At 37.6% G+C, this 19,778-nt stretch overlaps 2 protein-coding genes across 2 annotated transcripts; one reads left to right on the top strand and one right to left on the bottom strand.

Annotated features, from left to right (window-relative positions):
• Nucleotides 1–265: 265 nt before the first annotated feature.
• LOC108175719 (uncharacterized) lies at nucleotides 266–8,658 on the top strand. Its single transcript, XM_017338106.4, has 5 exons — nucleotides 266–361; nucleotides 5,177–5,209; nucleotides 5,845–5,874; nucleotides 7,804–8,106; nucleotides 8,554–8,658. The coding sequence occupies exons 1-4, from the start codon at nucleotides 283–285 to the stop codon at nucleotides 8,073–8,075; spliced, it is 414 nt and encodes a 137-aa protein (XP_017193595.2). The 5' UTR covers nucleotides 266–282; the 3' UTR covers nucleotides 8,076–8,106; nucleotides 8,554–8,658.
• A 3,767-nt stretch (nucleotides 8,659–12,425) lies between these two features.
• Nucleotides 12,426–13,337, bottom strand: LOC100350536 (taste receptor type 2 member 7). The gene has a single exon (XM_008249419.4). The coding sequence runs from the start codon at nucleotides 13,335–13,337 to the stop codon at nucleotides 12,426–12,428; it is 912 nt and encodes a 303-aa protein (XP_008247641.3).
• Between the last annotated feature and the right edge of the window lie 6,441 nt (nucleotides 13,338–19,778).

Raw genomic sequence — 19,778 nt, forward strand, 5'->3', positions numbered from 1 at the left:
TCTAGACAGAAAGTTAAAAAATGGAGGACAATTTTTATGCTTATAATTATAGTTAATAGTTGATGAGTGTGAACAATTGTTTCAAATAATCTGTTTGTGATTTCCCCTCAAGGATCTTGACCAGCCCTTTGACCCAATTCAGCAAGTCTGGCTGAGGCTCAAATGGAAAATTGGATAATGGTGAGAAGCATTCAACCCATGGCTTTCAAAGGAGGCTTTGTTCTTCTTGGTTTTATAAAGGAGTGGGCTTGAGGGTTCTCCAGCATCAAAGGGAGAGACATCATGGCTTCCATGAAGATCCTGCTGCTCTTGTTCTCAATGGTCCTGCTGGCCTTGACTTCAGCCCAGAGGATAGATGATGGTAAGAGGTGGAAACAGGGATGATACAATGGATGAAGGGAGAAAATTCGTGGAAAAGAGCAGAGTTGCATTGTAGCTGTTCAGAATTTTTGGAGTTTATAATCATAGAATATGTTAATAAGAGAGGAGCCAGCATTAGTTTCTATTTTTCACTGAGCTTATGTCCCAAGTCAGCATCTTCATGGTATAACTTTTGCTCTTCTAACATAGAATTTTTAAAGTTGTGTATTCTGTGTGAGATATGACATCTAAATTGAGTAAAAATTCTATGATTTACTATATTTCTTGTTTATGTCATATCAAACACGTGTACATAGAAATGCTGAATTTTAATTAAATTTCATTTGTTCAGTCAAAATTTTCTTATTTAGCAGGAAGTATTACATTCTTCCCATTACATTCACTTCTTTCTTTAAAATATTTATAAGTCTGGTCACGTAATAAATAGTTTGTCAGGCAAGAATTAATAGTAAACCTAGGGATTCCTAGAAGTGAATCATTTCAGGCAATAGTGGGGAATGCATACTTAAAAAGAGAAGTTTATTATCTTTTAATATGTGACTCTTAAATAGAAAAGATAGATGATGCATCTTGATGGTACCAAATATCAGGATGCAAAGTGAAAACCCAGATAATTATTACAATGGCCATCAAAATCCAGATAATAAACATCTGGCAGGACAAACAATGAGAAATTGAAATGAAAATTTATTTTCTTATAAAATGCTTTGGTATTTTGCAGAAGCATAAAGAAAAGAGTACTTTTCAACAATATTAAATTATTTACTACTACCAATATTAAACAATATATAAAATTGTAATAGATTTTCTGAGTTTTCAAATGTATGCCATATAGTGACATAAAGTTGTTGCTTACAGGGAAGGGAATGCTCAAGTGTTAAGATTTCTCTGACCGGTTGGGGCGCCAGATTCTGTCCCGGCTGCCCCTCTTCCAGGCCAGCTCTCTGCTATGGCCCGGGAGTGCAGTGGAGGATGGCCCAAGTGCTTGGGCCCTGCATCCCATGGGAGACCAGGAGAAACACCTGGCTCCTGCCTTCGGATCAGCGTGATGCGCCAGCCGCAGCGGCCATTGGAGGGTGAACCAACGGCAAAAAAAAGGAAGACCTTTCTCTCTGTCTCTCTCTCTCACTGTCCACTCTACCCGTCAAAAATTAAGAAAAAAAAAAAAGATTTCTGAAAGGCATATAACCATTTGTCATATTCTTCAATGGGAATTGTATGAAAAAATTCTTTGGGACTCAAACTCTATGCCTTTTGATTGGCAGATGGCAGACAACAGTAAAGTTCTGAGGAAAGGCATTTTTAAAATATACTGGGAATTTAGTTTGCATTTGGTCTTTTATATACGCATGCCATTAATTATTCACTGCAACCATTTGAGGTACATATTATTACCTATACTTTACATTTGAACTATGACTTTGTGAATACTTTTCACAGCTTATATAACTACAAGTGGCAAAGCTGTATTATAGACTCAGCTCTATCAGATTTCAAAACCTGAAGTATTTCTGTCTTGTTCTGTGACCACTCTTTCAGCTTTTACTTAATCTGAAATGAGTTAGACTTATCCTGAATTTGTTGATTATTTCATATGTTGGATATTTAATATCCCTGTTCAACAGAGAAATTCCTTTGCTGTGCATCTCTTTGGTTGACAAATTAATATCTTTCTTGACTTCCTTCCCAAACTCTCCTGCTTCAGCAGGGAAACATTCAAATCAAATAAAGTGTAATGCTATGTTTCTCTGAATATTTCTTTTCATCTTTTCCCCATTTTTTTAAGAGAGAGAGAGAGAGAGGTTTCATTCATTGGTTCAACCTGCAAATGCTGTAACAGACAGGGTTAGGCCAGGCTGATGCCAGGAGCCTTGAACTCAATCTGGGTTTTCCATGTGGGCAGCATGGACTAAGGACTTGAGCTGACATCTGCTGCTTCCAGGGTATGCATCACAGGAAGCCAGCTGTGAACTGGAGGAGCCAGAACTTGAACCAAGCCTTCTGATAGGGGATGTGGGCATCCCAAGTGGCAACTTAACCACTCTACCAAGCGCTCACCTCATCTTGGGATATTTTATAGAGTATTTTTTTTGGTGAAATGTGAATAATATTGAAAAAATAGCTTAAAATGTTGTCAAATAATGGATGTTTGAAAATATCACACAATCTGTTGATGAGGCAAAGATGAGTTTATCTTTACTGTAGTAAGGAAGAAAGCTACTTTGCTTTAATAATGCCTTGGAGGAGAAAAGACAAAATTCAGTTATTTAAAAATTAAGTTTAGGATCTGGTTTAATAAGTGTTCCATTGAGAATAGGTAAAATTTCTGACTTAAAGGATTATTATAGACAAGGCTTCTAAGGTGTTAAAAAGAGATCTTGGAAAATAGACAATCAGTGACATAAAAGAGTTGAGTTCAATGTTTCTTTAGATGGGTTTTGGACAAATTCCTGAAATGTAGAATAGTTATTTGAAGACTTCATCTTTCTGGGCAAGAATTTTTACTATACCGCAGTAAGAAACAACGAAATCCAGTCATTTGCAACAAAATGGAGGAATCTGGAACACATCATGCTGAGTGAAATAAGCCAGTCCCAAAGGGACAAATACCATATGTTCTCCCTGATCGGTGACGACTGACTGAACACCAAGAGGGAAACCTGTTGGAGTGAGGTGGACACTATGGGAAATGGTGGCTTGATCAGCATAGCCCTGACTGTTAATGAACAACTTAATACATTATCCCTCTTAGTAGTTTTTTTTTATCTGTTCTACTTAATATGACTGGTTTAGATCTGTAATTGATGCACAGTTATTCTTAAGTGTTGAAAATTAACTGAAATGTGATCCCTGTTGAACATGGTGGTGGGAATGGGAGAGGGAAGAGATGTATAATTTGGGACATGCTCAGGCTGACTTGCCCCAAGTGGTGGAGTTGGAAGCATACCAGGGGATTCCAATTCAATCCCATCGAGGTGGCATGTACCAATGCCATCTCACTGTTCCAGGTGATCAGTTTCAGTTCACAGTTGGTCATGGTGAAGGGACTGGGAGTCAAAGGGAACACATAGACAAGTCTAGTACCTGCTAACGCTAACCGATAGAATAAATAAAGGGGAGAGTGATCCAACATGGGAAGTGAGATACTCAGCAGACTCATAGAATGGCAGATGTCCTAAATAGCACTCTGGCCTCAGAATCAGCCCTAAAGGCATTCAGAGCTGGCTGAAAAGCCCATGAGAGTATTTCAGGCATGGAAAGCCAAGACACTCTGGCAAAAGATCTCTGTGAGTGAGATCTCAGTGGAAAGAACAGGTCATCAAAGAAGGAGGTACCTTTCTCTGAAGGGAGGAGAGAACCTCCACTTTGACTATGACCTTGTCTAAACAAGATAAGAGTCGGAGAACTCAGAGGGCTTCCATAGCCTTGGAAACTCATGACTGGAGCATAGGGAGATTACTGATGCCATAGACAGGAGTGTCAATTGGTAAAGTCAACAACAGGAGTCACTGTGCACTTACTCCTCATGTAGGATCTCTATCCTTAATGTGCTGTACATTGAGATTTAATGCTATAATGAGTACTCAAACAATATATTTCACTTTGTGTTTCTATGGGGGTGCAAACTGTTGAAATCCTTACTTAATGCATACTAAACTGATCCTCTGTAAAAAAAAAAAAAAAAAAAAAAGAAATTATCAATTCCCAACTTGACTCTCCCTGGGATTAAACATGACAATAGGTCTGCTCTGATTTCATCATCATTTAAAAAAATCATCTATTATTTTTCACTTTATGTTTCTGTGTGGGAGCAAACTGTTGAAATCCATACTTAATGTATACTAAGCTGATCTGTATATTAAGATAATCGAAAATGAATCATGATGTGAATGGAAGGGGAGAGGGAGTGGGAAAGGGGAGGGTTGTGGGTGGGAGGGACGGTATGGGGGGGAAGCCATTGTAATCCATAAGTCGTACTTTGGAAAATTATATGCATTAAATAAAAGTTTAAAAAAAATAATAAAAAAAAATAAAGGAAAAAAAAAAGAATTTTTTGAATATTAAAATTATGTTAATATAGACAGTAAACTACATAGTAACAGGTGGTATGTAGTCTCAAATTTTCTCTGGCCAAGATGTTACATAATCTTTATCTACAAGCATGTGGCTTTCCATTTCATTATATACAAATATATAATTAGTCAAGTAATTGACTGCCTTTGTAGTGTTCATTCAGAAGCAATGTTCAGGATTAAGTTCCTACACTGGGAAATTGTGGTTCATTATATATCTAAATCTTATAATTCTTTTGTTGTAGAGTTCTCTTACTCATTTGCCTTTTATATTTTACTTGTGTTTTATGTATTCATTTACTTTGAAAGGCAAAATGAGAGATAGAGGGAGACACACACGAGGGGTGGAGAGAGAGAGAGAGGATATTCCATCTGCTGGTTGATTCCCCAAATGACTGTAACAACCAGAGCTGGGACAGGCCAGAATCAGAAGCCAATAGTTCCGTCCAGGAGGGGTACTTGGTAAGACCCCAAGTACTTCGCCCATAATCCCATGCCTTCCCAGGTGCATTACTCAGAAGTTTGATCAGGAACAAAGCAGCTGGGATTCAACTGACATGGGATGCCAGCACTGCAAGCAGCAGCTCAACTTGCTGTGCCACAACACCACCTCCTCTTAGGCATTTTCTTAACTTTTGAAAATAAATCTACTTGAACTTCTACAAATGCACAACTGGGGTCTTATGAAGTTGTGTTTTGAATTTATCTTCTTTAAATTCTAGGTAGTGTTTCTGAAGATGTCTTTGAAGAGCAAGGTAAATTTATATTCTAGTGTACTTTCCTTCAGAATGTATTGTATTCTTTTCTTACCCTTAATGTTTTGTCTTTTGAAATTCCTTATAATTGTGTTTAAGGAGTCTTAAAGAGAGAAAGAGAATGCAAAAACTGTACGTTGTACTGGTCCTGAGTAGTAATGTTAAATATGCAACATCTTCTTGCTTTTCCCAGTGGAATCCACTGTGTCAGAGTTCTAATGTCTGAATATCAGGCAAACATTGACACTCCAGTCATTTGTAAAATGCTTTTATCTAAATCTGTCTGTAACAAATCATTAATGATTGAATAACACAAATTATATGTTGACATTGTTGATGGTAGCAAATGTCTGCCCCTAAAGTAAATTTTAACAGCATAGGTGAGAGAATGTGTGTAGCAGGAATAGTCAGAGTACAAGAGAGAGCTAAAGGATTATAAATTATGCTGCCAAAGTGGTAGAATTGAGTAAATGGATCAACCAACTTGTCTGCTACTTAAAGAAAACATTTATACATGAAGTCTTGTTTTGCCTAGTCTTGTTTCCCAGTTCCTACCTTGTCAATGTATGATTTCATTTATGATGAAATTTATGATGTCATTTCAAACTTCATTTATTTTTGTTCTTCCTTTGCAGGAGCCCTTGAAGAAGTTGAAGAGCTACAGTGTGAGTTATTTTGAGTTCAATTAAGTGATTGAACATTTGCTACAATTGAATTCCAGGAATTACTGAATTACTTCTCTAATCTAAAATCTCTACAGTTTTTATTTTAGTTTAAGACCTCATATTTAAGCTTTAAAACTTCCTTTCTTAACATTTCTGTTATACAGGATTTAGTTTCACACTGTAAAAGAAGAACAAAAGGTCAAAGGAAACAACAAATGAATGATTTGCTTTAGGTGTGAGGGCTCCTTTAAACCCACTCAATGTGGGGTTACCACTTTTGTTCTTTTTCCTGCCTGAGGTACCTGGCCTCAGCTGCCATTGTGAGGGCGTGCATATCTGAGAATTCCTGAAAGAAATGCTTTGATTCAATATGTTCTCTCCCTCAATGTTAATTCAACAAAATCTAGTACTTAACAAGCACTCTGGCAGGACCCTGTTGTCAGCTCTGTGGACCCAATGATCAATGAAACATTGCTCTTATCCTTAAAGAACTCAGATTCTCATGGAGGATTTGACCCAGTCTCAGGAGGTTCACTGTTAGAAAAGTGGAGAAGAAGGTATTATGTGAGTTCAGAGCAAAGGAAGAAAAGGAAAGCCTCATACAGGAGGTTGTATGTGTTCCAGTCCTAAAATACATTGCTACATCCATGTAGCTATTATAGTGTTTTTGATAATGTTAAAATACAGAATATTTCACTATGGTCAAAGTAAATATAGTATAAAGTTGGAAAAATAAATTAGTTTCAGATTGTGAAGATTGCTATGAATGACAAACTGAATTTGTTCTATGGCAAAAATGTTTTTATTTTAGAAAATTACTTATTTACTCTTATTTATTTATTTGAAAGACACACAGGCAGAGGGACAGAAAAAGTATCCAATGCTAGTTCATTCCCCAAATGCCAGCCTCACCTAGGTCTGGTCCAGGATGGAATATGGAAGCTGGGAACTCAATTCAGGTCTCCTACGTGGGTGGCAGGAACCCAGCGACTTGAGTCACCCCATGGGCTCCCAGAGTCCACATTAGGAGTCAGAAGTTGGTGTGAGATGCAGATGTCTTAACCAGTGTCTTAACAGCTAGATCAAACGCCAGCACCACAAAGAGACTTTTGAACAGGGTAGTAATGCAATAATTTCTTTCTCAATCTGACAATAATGAAGATTAAGCAGCTTGAGGGTACAGATGACTTCTTTTAACGTTTGAGCCTTAGTGGCTGAAGTATCTAGGACACACAAATATATGTGGAATTCACAAGAGAATGATTATAAGTGAGAGAGATGGCCATGGGATTATAAATTGATGCAAGAATTGGTGAGGGCTTAGATTTAATCATGGATACTAAAAATTTGCAAAAGGAGACAATATAGGGAGGGTTTTATTTACTTTCTTTTTGAGAAGCTATAAATGTAACAGTTTGTAGAAGGTGACAGAAGAAAGGGGAGTGTCATACGATTGTTCTGCTTTGGGAAAGGATGGGATGGTTGATATTTTCCCCTTGTTCGATAGGCTTGTGTCATGATATCATATATACCTACAGATAAACATTGTGACTCTGGTGGTTTCTCTGAGATATCATGAGAAGTCTGGTGGCTTATGGATGACTTCCTGTATATCATGGGAAGTTATGGGTAGACGGTTCAGGTGTAGAATAGTAGGTGTAGAAAAGTCAAAAGACAGGGGTGAGTACATGGTGATGGGGCAGACGAGATACCCAACTAAGCATGTGCACTCTGAAGTGTCAGAGTTTCTTTGTTTCTTCTTTTTAGCACACTGGGCCCTCATTTCTATCTAATACCACGTAAGTGAGTAAATTATTACTCTTGCTCAATTCAGGCTATGGTAGATTACATCCTGTACTTAATTAAGCTGACAGATTACCATTCTCTTTACTTATACTTTTCTGGATCTATGTTTTCTTGCCTAAGCAGCTGATGAATTAAGTAAAGGAAGGCCAAAGGAACCCCAGATCAAATCTCAAGGAGAATTTCAAGGTCAGCATGGCAAGAAGGGCAAAAATGGAAGAAAAGGCCAGAAGCAGCAGAATGGCCCCAGCAGTCAAACTTTCCAAGGAGACCAGGAGCTTGCACAAGGAAAGTCACGTGGTAAAGGTGGCCAAAAAGGCCAAGGCCGCCAGGGTGGTCAGGGTCAGCAGGGCGGCCAACGTGGAAGAGGCAGACAGGGTGGTCAGCGTGACCAGTGACCAGGAAACCAACTGAAGATGGCCTCCCTAGGTACTAATCATAATTTTATTCAATAATTAGTGATTTTTTTCTGTAAATTTCCTAATTCTTCATTCTTGCTTCTATTCATTTCTTTCATTTAAAATTTTTGATTTTAAGTTCTGTTAACTCATTTGCCTAGATTTGTCCTTGCCACAATTCTCCTTGTTCCAACTTTACACATGGAAAAATTCTCCATATTCACAAAGTCTAGTGTTATATTCACCTGGAAGATTTTTCTGACTCTTATTCATTGGTCAATTCAGAACCTCTTCAAGGTATTCCTTTCTTCTCTTTCTCTTCTCTCCCTTTTCCCTCTTCTAGTCTCCTCCTCCATCTTCCCTCTCTTCTCTTAATGTGTTGTCTTATAATGAGAATACTCAATTAAAGAGATATCAGGCATAGGTCATATCCAGGCCAATTTATTACTTCTGTCTAAAATCCTTCTCTTTGTTTCAGAAACCCATGAAGATTAATTGGTGATCATGGATTTGTCAGAAATGAAAAGTTCTGGCCTTTTCTTTCTCCAACTTTAAAGCAGCAATAAAATCATTAGCATTCAAAGCTTGGCTCATGTTTTCCTTCTAGGATCATGGTGCTCAGTTACAAGACAAGAACAATAGGCAGGGAGGCATAGTCCTGCGTGCACTCCAGGGCCTGTGTTGTGGAGCTATATGGGTGAACTCAGACTTTCAAAATTGTGGGAGGGCTTAACTGTCGTCAATGTTTGAAAGACAGAAATTTTATTCCTGAGATGAGTAATCAGATTGTCCACATAGACACAATTTTCTCAGTTCAAACACAGAGAAATTTATCTTGTAAATTTCCTCGGTCTCTGGCAGTCTTTCAATGCATATGTGCCATTTTTGTCTATTTCTGTTCATGGCTGAGATTCAAGACGGCCTCCAGGACCTCGAAAGAGACAGACTCACCACCCAGTGTCAGATAAGCTTCCTTTTGTTTTAGAGACATATAGATACACCTCATGTACAATATTTAGCTCATCCACGTGGATTTAATTAATTCTTCAGCACATATGCTCATGTGAAGATAATGCAATAAAATCTGGAGACGGCCCTAGAACTAGGCAAAGTGCAAAGGAGGTGAATATCATGAATTGACTTGTTTTCCCTAGAAATTCACTTGCTACAATCCTAACCTGTTTCTCAGCATGGGACCTTATTTGGAAACAGGATTTTTTTAGATGTAATTAGTTGTGACAACTTAATTTACTGGATTAGGGAAATTTAGACACAGATGTGTACTCAGGGAGAATACCGTGCGAGGATGAAGAGAGAGAAAGTGGAAATGTAGCAGAAGCCAAAGGATGCCGGAGAGTCGCAGAAAATCACTGGATAGATAGGAAAGAAGCAGGAACAAAGCCTTCCTCACAGTCTTGCCTTTACTTTGTCCTTGGACCTATAGCATGGAGCTGTGAGAGAATACATTTCTGTTAATTAAGCCATCCAGTTTGTAATCCCAGCCCTAGCAAACCAGTACTGTGAGAAAATTCACTTATCAGCACTTTTTAAGAATGAGCATGGACTAATTACACAATACTTACCGTATGCCACTTCCAAAGTCTCAGTGGAGATCAACAAAGAAAGAGGTTGTGGACAGCAACATTTATTTGGTGAGTTCAGTACAGTCAAGCGAGGGATTGTGCCTAACATAGAAGTTCTTTCTTTTTCTGAGTGTCACAACATGGCTATATCTATGGGTAATAACACATGAATGCAGGTGTCCCAAGAAGATCAATTGTAAAATCAAGTAAGGATAAAGTTAAGCCTCAAATGGGAATTCCTACACAGGGTGTAGTTTAATTTATTATTAATATTAATGAAGGATTTACAGCTTAAGAGAAAAGAAAGAGAAAATAATTGTGTTTAATCTGTTTTTTCCATATTCAGTATCATGTTTAATTTGAGAATCAGATTCAGAACTGGCTTTTTACTTGGAAGCAGAATTAAACTGATTGTTCTGCTTTACTCTGATTTATTTTCCAAGCGATTCTGAAGTAATATGACCTCTCTGTGAGTGAGTGTGATTGTATTTCACAATGCAAAATGTATGAATATATATGAACTGGGGTAGAAACATTTCAAAATGACTTAGCTGAGGATTAAAGAGGAAATAAGAAGCTGTCTCTATGTTGCAATCGGCGTATGCACTCCAGTTTTCCCCAGTTAAAGTATTTATTGGAAGCAGTTTGTGAAGTGACTTGGAGCTTGAAGCTTGAGGAGAAATAGTGCAGTACATTCTTTTAAAAAGTTGTTATTTATTTAATTTTAATTTAATTCGAAAGGTAGAGAAAGATGAACACACACACACACACAGAGAGAAAGAGTGAGAGAGAGAGAGAGAGAGAGAGAGAGCGAGCAGCTGGTTAACTCCTCAAATGCCTAACAACAGCTAGAGCTGAGCCGTGCTGAAGCCGGGAGCCTGGAACTCAATCCAGGTCTCTAACATGGATGACAGGGACCCAACTACATCAACCACAACCTGCTGCCTCACAAGATGCTCATTAGTGGGAAGCGGAAATTGAATCAGAGCAAGACTTGAACTCAGGCTGTCTGATATGGGGTGCCAGCATCCAAAATGGCATCTTAACGACTATAACAAATGCTTGCCCCTGCAGCAGCTTCTTAGTAGTTAACTTTTTCTAATATAATTCAAGAAACAATTTATTTGATGGTCTATGTATCTAAATCCTAAGAACACTATTTCTTTTTGTTACCACCGCAGATTCCTAGGCACACAAACGTCAGACCAATAATAATTAGACTAAACGTCTAATTATTTCTTTAACTTGCAAGGGACTCAATCAATCTTTTAAATTTATCAGTTTAATCAATGCATAGATTTTCATTGTCAGAATCAGTGATGAAAAAAACAGCATATGAAACCAGTATAGAAATTTTGATTTTATCAAATTTATTGAATAGAATATTGAACACCAATTTAAAACATTTTTCTTTCTATACACAAAGCTCATGGCTACTCCAGGCTGGTTAGTAACAGTGTTGATCACCCTGAAATATCTTTGCTAAAACACAGGTATGTTATTTTGATGGAAAGTCCCAAATAGATATCTCATTGTTGCCTTATATAAAATTTAAATATTTCTGTAGAGTATAGAGATAATTTTCATTGAATAAATAGTTTCCTTGACATTCTCAACATTTAGCATTTAAATACATGAACTTTTGTTTTAAAAAAGGTTCATTTATTTGAAAGACAGAGTTACAGAGGGAGAGAGAAAAAGAGCTCTTCCATTTGCTGATTCATTTCCCAAATTGCCTCAATGGCTGGGGCTGTTGCAAGCTGAAGAAAGGAGCCAGGAGGATCTTATGGTCTCTCCCATGGCTGCAGGGGCCCAAAGACTTGGGTGGTCTTTTGCTCCTTTCCCAGGCACATCGACAGAGAGCCAGACTAAAAGTATAGCATCCAAGACTTGAACTAGTGCCCACATGGGATGCTTAGCATTGCAGGCAGCAGCTTAACCCATTATGCCATAATGCTGGCCCCTACATAAGCTTTTGATTGAAGATCCCATCACAATCATTACTTGGTACAGTCTGAGTTTTCCAAAAATAACCTTACATGTATCACCTATGGAGAAATTTTCTTTTATAAGCAAAGAACAGTTCTATTTAGGCTCTCTATTGTATGTAAACTTTCTATGTAAATTTCCCCTCTTTCACTTATAAAGTGTATTTTATAAATTAATCTATGATCTTAAAGTAATTTTTAAATGTACTATGACATTATTTGTTTTCATTACAGTTTATATCAATAATAATTACGATATTTATTTCTGGTGAATTGTACAACATTTATTAACAACTATCACCTTACTGAGAATTAACTAAAGGTAGAGCATAGTTGGAAGATATGAGAAGAAAAATCTATGTAGAACCAGGGCATGCCATCTGCTTTTCATAGGGATGCAAATAACAGCAAGATGCTATTACAGTTGTTCAGAATTAGTTCAACAATTTTGCATGCAAAGAAATGATTTAGAACTAACCATGAAAATGTCCTTTCTGCTCATGGTTACTATTAGGATATTAATTTCTATTTATTCTGAAGCATGCTTTGCAAAAATACCAAAAGAAGAAAGGAAGATAGATAAACAGATAAAGATGGAAAGAAGCAAAGTTAGCTTTATATGAGATTATCTAGGTTACAGTTACAAGTATACTAAATAGTTTGAAAAGTTAACCACACAAAAGCAACATCAATGCAAGAATTGAAGGTAATTAAGAAAAATCTTCTCTTATAGAAAACAATAGCTTCTCTTCAGATCATTTATGTTGTTACAGTTTTCTTCATTTTAGAGTACACTTTACTTTCCAAAGCAACCTTCCAGATGCTTGTCTTAATTTTTTGTTCCCCAGGATTAAGATAAATGAATGGCTTGAGGGATAGATTAGAGCTATCAACTCACCCCAAATCACAGCTAATTCAGTCTCTGGCAGAAAGTAGCTGGAGGTGGCAATGAGAAAGGCCAAATAGTAGGCAACAAAGAGGAAGAGAAAGGAGATGACTGCTTTCATGGCTCCCATGTGGGCTTCTGTGCTGGGGTCTCTACATCCTGTGGAATTGAGCTGCATCTTTCTGGTGTGTCTCCACAGAGAGAGGATCAAGAGGAGAAATGAGATCAGGGATGCAGAGAAAGGGAGCAGCGTCAACAGGTTGAGATAGATCTTAGTAGAAGCATATCCAGCTTTTTGTACTCTGCATCTCAACGTGATGTTTGTTTTCTTCTTTGTCTTGACACAACGCCTGAAGTCATCATTCAAATTCTCAGTGACTGGAAGGCTAATAAACACAGAGAGGGCCACACACCCCAGGAGAATGCCGGGAATCATTCTGTCAATTCTCCACTTCATCCAGAGAAAAAGGGGGTGGAAGAAATTAGCTATCTTGAGGAAATAGAAAATGCTGAGGCATGCGGCAAACCAAACATTTAAATGGTTAGTTAGGGTCCAGAAGAAGTCAATAATTCTCATTTCTTTACCAGTGGCATAGACATCTGGATACAGCACCAAGATAAAGCAATCTAAGAGTATCACACACAACAGCCAAAATCTGGATATGGCCAGGCTCGTGAGGATTAAATCAATGGAGGCAATCTTCCTGCTCTTGACCCAGTCCATAGAGTTCACCAATCCAATAAATGTGTTTCCCAAGATCCCCAATGAAAACTCTCCAACTGCTATAACCATTAAAGTATTCATTACCTCTTTTGTTGTAGTCTGTCTTGTGATGGAGAATGGAATGATAACTGAAGATGGTAGCTGTCTTCATTAAATTCTAATTACCCTTGACATGTGGTTGTGATCCTTGCTCTGGCCACTGTATGGCCGTTTACATTCTCAGCAGGTTGTACTTTTCCACATATGGTTTATTAGGCTGAGCTACTGTTTGCAAAAATGCAAATTGGGGCAATTCTATTTCATGGTCCTGCATTTTTTTTCTGAACTATGATGAAGGAGCTATTTTTTTTTTTTAGAAAGGACTATTAATTACCTTTATACTTGTCCCTTTACTTAAAATGTTCTCAAGGACACTTCAGGATAATTGTGATGGCATCCTCGGTATTTATGTATGTCCAAACTCAGCAAACTGTACACTGCACGTGTGCAGTTCTTTGTATATAAATAATGCCTCAATAAAGTCTGTGAAAAATAAGATTTTTCTCAAGAGCAGTTTTCTATAACAGAAATGAGTACATAAAATTCCTTACTTTATTCCATTCTCTTTCTTCCCCCTCATCAAATTGCACCAGAATCTGTAGACCCCCAACTCTTCCTCCTAATAGAAGATAGTGGATTAAATTTATCACATTTTTTTGGCTAACAAACTATTTCTTGGTTTGAACTGGCTTTTCCAATTTTGAGTTACTGAGAAACATTTTACTACATACTATTTCCGTGGAATAATCTTGTGTACTCAGACCTTCTTGGAAATGCATATCTTCTCACATCTTTCCTTAAAGGACAAATTTTTCATTCTCAAGATGTAGCTATGACTTTTAAACAAACTGTGTGATGATGTAACCATGTTCTGAGGCTATGTGCTTTCCTGTGATCTTGGAAAAAGATCATTGACAACAACACAAAATTTCTACTTCATGTGTACTCCAATAAATAAGTTTATAGTAATTTGTTTTTGCCTATGTGATTTTTAAAGGACCTTTTGTTTTGTGTTAGAAAATAAGTGTAATTTTGTGCATGTTGAAGAAGACTGAAAGTTATGTTAAGTATGTTAAGTATAGTTAAAAAAATTCTCTAGAGAGCAGTTTGTCACAAGCCTACTACTTTGAACCCCTACTTACTGTAATCACTGGAGATACTTGAAACATTGGCAAGATAGAAGACAAGACATGGAAGAAAACACTCCAGACTATCAGGGTGAGACCCTCACAGGAATACTACCCCTATGAAATATTAATTTCAGATAAACCTGCATAAAAATAAAAAGTTCATCCCAGCACAGAATTTCAGGTACTTTGTAGAATATATTAATACCATATTTCATCAAAAGCATATGAATTATCCTGTGTTATAGAACAAATAGCAACTTAAATAGACAATTAGAAATATAACTGATGGATTTTATATATTGAGGATGGTAAACATCAGTGTTTCACACAATGAATTTTACATAACAGGCCGGCGCCGTGGCTCACTAGGCTAATCATCCGCCTTGCGGCACTGGCAAACCGGGTTCTAGTCCCTGTCAGGGCGCCGGATTCTGTCCCAGTTGCCCCTCTTCCAGGCCAGCTCTCTGCTGTGGCCAGGGAGTGCAGTGGAGAATGGCCCAAGTGATTGGGCCCTGCACCCCATGGGAGACCAGGAGAAGCACCTGGCTCCTGCCATCGGATCAGTGCGGTGCACCAGCCACGGTGCGCCGGCTGCGGCAGCCATTGGAGGGTGAACCAATGGCAAAGGAAGACCTTTCTCTCTGTCTCTCTCCCTCACTGTCCACTCTGCCTGTCAAAAAAATAAATTAATTAAAAAAATATTTAAAAATTACATAACAGGAAACAAAAATGTATTAGTAGATTGAATTAGACTAGAAATAAGCAGAAAATAGTGGCAGTGAAAGCAGAAATGTGGACAGATTAGAACTGATATGACCCTAGGCATGTCAGATCCACTAATTCCATAATTTTTTTTGACAGGCAGAGTTAGATAGTGAGAAAAAGAGAGAGACAGAGAGAAAAGTCTTCCTTCTGTTGGTTCACCCCACAAATGGCCGCATGGCCAGCGTGCCACACCGATCCGAAGCCAGGAGCCAGGCGCTTCCCCCTGGTCTCCCATGTGGGTGCAGGGCCCAAGCACTTGGGCCATCCTCCACTGCCTTCCCAGGCCACAGCAGAGAGCTGGACTGGAAGAGGAGCAACTGGGACAAAATCCAGTGCCCCAAGCGGGACTAGAACCTGTGGTGCCGGTGCCTCAGGTGGAGGATTAGCCTAGTGAGCCACAGTGCTGGCCTAATTCCATAATATTCTAAAGAGGAGAGATTTCATGTTCACAGTAGGACCAAATTTTATTTGGTGGCTCTTAATTCTTGTGCTTTTTGTTAATTACTCTGTATGTTATGAGTGTGACTTGCCGTTTTAGTGACAGTATGTGACAGGTTATTCCATAGTATACTCTAACTTCTCCTGATTAATTTCTTTTCCTAAATCCTGAGTGAAAACACTTACAAGGCTTGTTAAAGAAAGGAACCTGAATGAAGCAGTCTGCTATTAGTTATTCCCATTGTTTTTTCCAGATTGTGAAGACCTTTAGACAAACTCCTTAGAGGAATAAACTTAAGTGAGTCTGAAATTCTTTGAGAGACAACATAATTTCAGGGAAAATAGATGGAAAGCACCAAAATAGATTGACCAGGGCGATCTGGGAGAGCACCTAAAGCATCAGGGGAACTGAAACAGAGATGGGCAAGGAAGATCTAGTTCCTGGTCAGTAAGCTGAGTGGCGGTGACATGCTAGCTTCCTGAATGCTGCACAGTTAAGGGCACTTCTTGACAATGTATGACAGAAACCAGTAAGGGTAGCCCAGAGGCAGCTTAACCTATGCCAAATTAAAATCTTAACAATTCTAAGGAGGCAATGCATGCCTAACATTTGCAGTCAGAAAGCAAGAGCTCTGAAATTCTTTGAGGAAAAGTAGGGTAAGGGTAAGAATGTCTCAGTTCTGAGGAGACATGAGGGATGTATTCATTGGTTTGCTTATAGGCCAGGATAACAGAAATATGCACCCAAAATGAATGCAAAATGGACATAAATGAAAATGATACAAAACAACATCTTATTTGAAAATGATAGTTTTTTTTTAGAATCCATTTTCAGAGCTAAGATTTTACATCACATAGACTATTTCCTTTTTTTTTTTTAAGATTTATTCATTTATTTGAAAGAGTTACGCAGAAAGAGGAGAGGCAGAGAAAGACAGAGAGAGAGAGAGAGAGAGAGAGAGAAAGGTCTTCCATCTGATGGTTCACTCCCCAATTGGCCGCAACGGCTAGAGCTGCGCCGATCCAAGCCAGGAGCCAGGAGCTTCTTCTGGGTCTCCCACGTGGGTGCAGGGGCCCAAGGACTTGGGCCATTTTCTACTGCTTTCCCAGGCCATAGTAGAGAGCTGGATTGGAAATGGAGCAGCTGGGTCTCGAACTGGTGCCCATATGGGACACTGGTACTTCAGTTCAGAGCATTAACCCACTGTGTCACAGTGCCAGCCCTCACATAGACTATTTTCTACACTTTAGCATCCTCAAAGATGCCTGTACAGTTTATTATTTCCAATAATTAAAATAAGTGAGTTGACCCAAAGGATAGTGAATTATTACAAGCTTTCCCAAAATCATAGTTACCTTTCGTTCTCACTTGAGATAATAATGCTCCCCCAAAGAGAAACCATGTTAATACACAAACAGGAAGGACAGAAACAAAGACACAGTTTTCACGGTTTTCACGTGGGCTTCCAGCTGGCATCTCTAGAGCCTATAGCATTGAATTTCACAGGCTTAGAAATGTGTTCATTGGGACATTACTAAAAAAAGAAAATGAGATCAATAAAGCAGTAAATGAAACAATCGCAAATAGCTTAAAAATGATTCAGTGGGTCAAAATATTGAATTTCACTCAAGTAGAACATTCCATTGGCATTCATTTTGTGGTTTGCTATTTTATGAAACCCATTACCACAACTCACTTCTATTGCAATGTAGGACTGACCAACAAGGAGACACGTCAACAAGATGTGAATTACTCTGTCAATTCTCTACTTTAGCTAGACAAAAAGTGAGTGGGAGAAAGTGGATCTCTTGAGGTAATTAATATAAGACATTAAGGCAAGTGGCCAACTGCATATTTAAGTAATCAGAAGCTAAAAATGCCTACCCTCAGTTTATTACCTTCAACGATATCTGGGTACAGCACCATTAAAATGCCATGTACCAAGAACAAAACAAATTCTGGGGATAGCTAAACTGATGAAGATATATTCAATGGATGAGGCTTTTTGTTCTTAATGCAGTCAATCCAGCTGAGTAGCGCAATATGTCCCTTCTCCAATATTCCTATTATGGGTTTTCCAGTTATTATGATAGCACAGATGTCTTCAGTGCTGAATAAGATCACAGAGAGAACACCCTGATCTCAAATATAGCCACAGATGTCTCATTTACAAATGACCTGTTGGAGTATTATAAATAAACTCTTCAAATTATGCAATAATGTGTTCTATCATTATATTAACTTTGAAATAATTTCAGAAATTTCCAGCTCTCCTGTGTAAATAGGACTATTTCTACATTCATGAAAACTAAACCAACTGATTGCTCTAAACAAAAGCTGAACCAGTTATTTGTAGCCTGGGACAAGGATAATTATTACCCTTTTGTGGGTGGTAATGGACATGTTTCATTGGAACTGCTCTCATGCAAATTTAAAGAGATTTTATTTCATGAATTTGCATTTGGCTTATTGATTTTAGTTCTGCATATATGGACTTGTCAAATTGAGTTTTGAATAGGGAGTCAGAAAAGGCAAACAAAATCATGAGTATTTAATAAAAATCAAAATATACAAATAAAAATTCATTTTCATCACTGTAAGTTATAAACTGCATATAAGTCAGGTCTCCTAGGTGAAAGCGGATTTTCATTTTAGAAAAGACTAGTTCAATTAGATTGCAAGGTTAATATTCAGTCAGAGGTTAATCACATTTGTCTTAATTTAAAGTTAATTTAAAAAAGATATTACACAAGTCTAACTATAAGTGATAGGCAGATTCCATTAGCTACTAGGAATTGCTGTCGGTGTAGTTATTTATTAGAGGTGAAAGATACCTGATAAAGATTGCTGTGTTTTGCTTTATAAAATACCTTTTATGACAAGTCACTTCCCAAACTTTGTCCTTTGGATTACACTTTCATGTAAAATTACAGACACTTACACTTTATATTTTTCTATTTCCAATCAATTTCTTTGTATGACTTATGATCTCAAGGTGCACATTACAGTAATTACTTTAGATAGGGCCATCATACAAAGTATAATTTTTTTCCCAACCAATACTATTTCTAGGGAATGAAACTACCTCTAATATTAAACTAGATTTATTCTTTCTTAATGTGTATGAAACATGACTTATTCCACAATGCACTTAAATGTAGATAAAATTTTTCACAGTAAACTAGGATTCTTTTTCTAGTATTTAAATAGTTCTACAATGTAAACAACACATGTAGTATTTCTCCTATTTCTTTCACACACATATATATTTAATGTATAATAGGAAAATTTGAAAGTAATAATTTGAAAGAACTTGGTTGTCTATAAAATATTACTGAAATAAAATTGAAAAGAAAATGATGTTAAGGGGGAAATGTGTCAAATGAATTCAAGAGTTGTCTGGGTAGAGAAAACATTCCAAAGACTTTTGGTGCACTGCCTTCTGAAGTTACTATTTCCAGCTATGGTTTCTTATAAAACAACCTGATCTCTGGGACTCTCCACTTTCTCATGGTTCTGGTACACACATTCCTCATTGTACTGACCCCTTTTACTGATCAAAACTTCATTCTTGATATCATACTTGTTTTGCCATACTTGTTTTAATAGTCACCATGCAGTACAATAGCTCTCTTGAACTTATTCCTCTCCACCTGTCATCCTAGATAGAATCTCACTAAGACTGTTTTCTCCACTCTTCATCAGTACAATTTTTTAGAATGAAGTAGAGAGGACATTGAAAATAAGGACTGGCCTTCAGTTCAAAAAAATGGATTTTTACCTGCTTGTTACTATAGGAAGGACTAAAGTGTTCTAATATCTTCTCTCTATATATCCTGTTTTCCTGAAAATCTTCCACATGTTCAAGGCCTTTTCCTGTACATGACAGAAAGGATCAGAACGTCTTTGCAGTTAGTCACTGACATGAAATGTGAGCTCAGGGTTTAAGATTCATTTCCCCCACGAAGACAATGACAATAAATGTGATTCGGTGCTAACAGCTTTTAAAAATTAAACAACACAGAAATGTGAAGGAACAAAAAGGGAATCTTTAGAATGATAGATATTGATTTCTGATAGCACATAAGAGGCAATGAATGCAAACCCTCAGAAGGGAGAAAATCTTTAGCTTGCATTTTTCTCTTTGTG

The sequence above is a fragment of the Oryctolagus cuniculus genome, chromosome 9, assembly GCF_051225735.1.
Source record: "Oryctolagus cuniculus isolate XC-2025 breed Fujian yellow rabbit chromosome 9, ASM5122573v1, whole genome shotgun sequence".
Lineage (NCBI taxonomy): Eukaryota > Metazoa > Chordata > Mammalia > Lagomorpha > Leporidae > Oryctolagus > Oryctolagus cuniculus.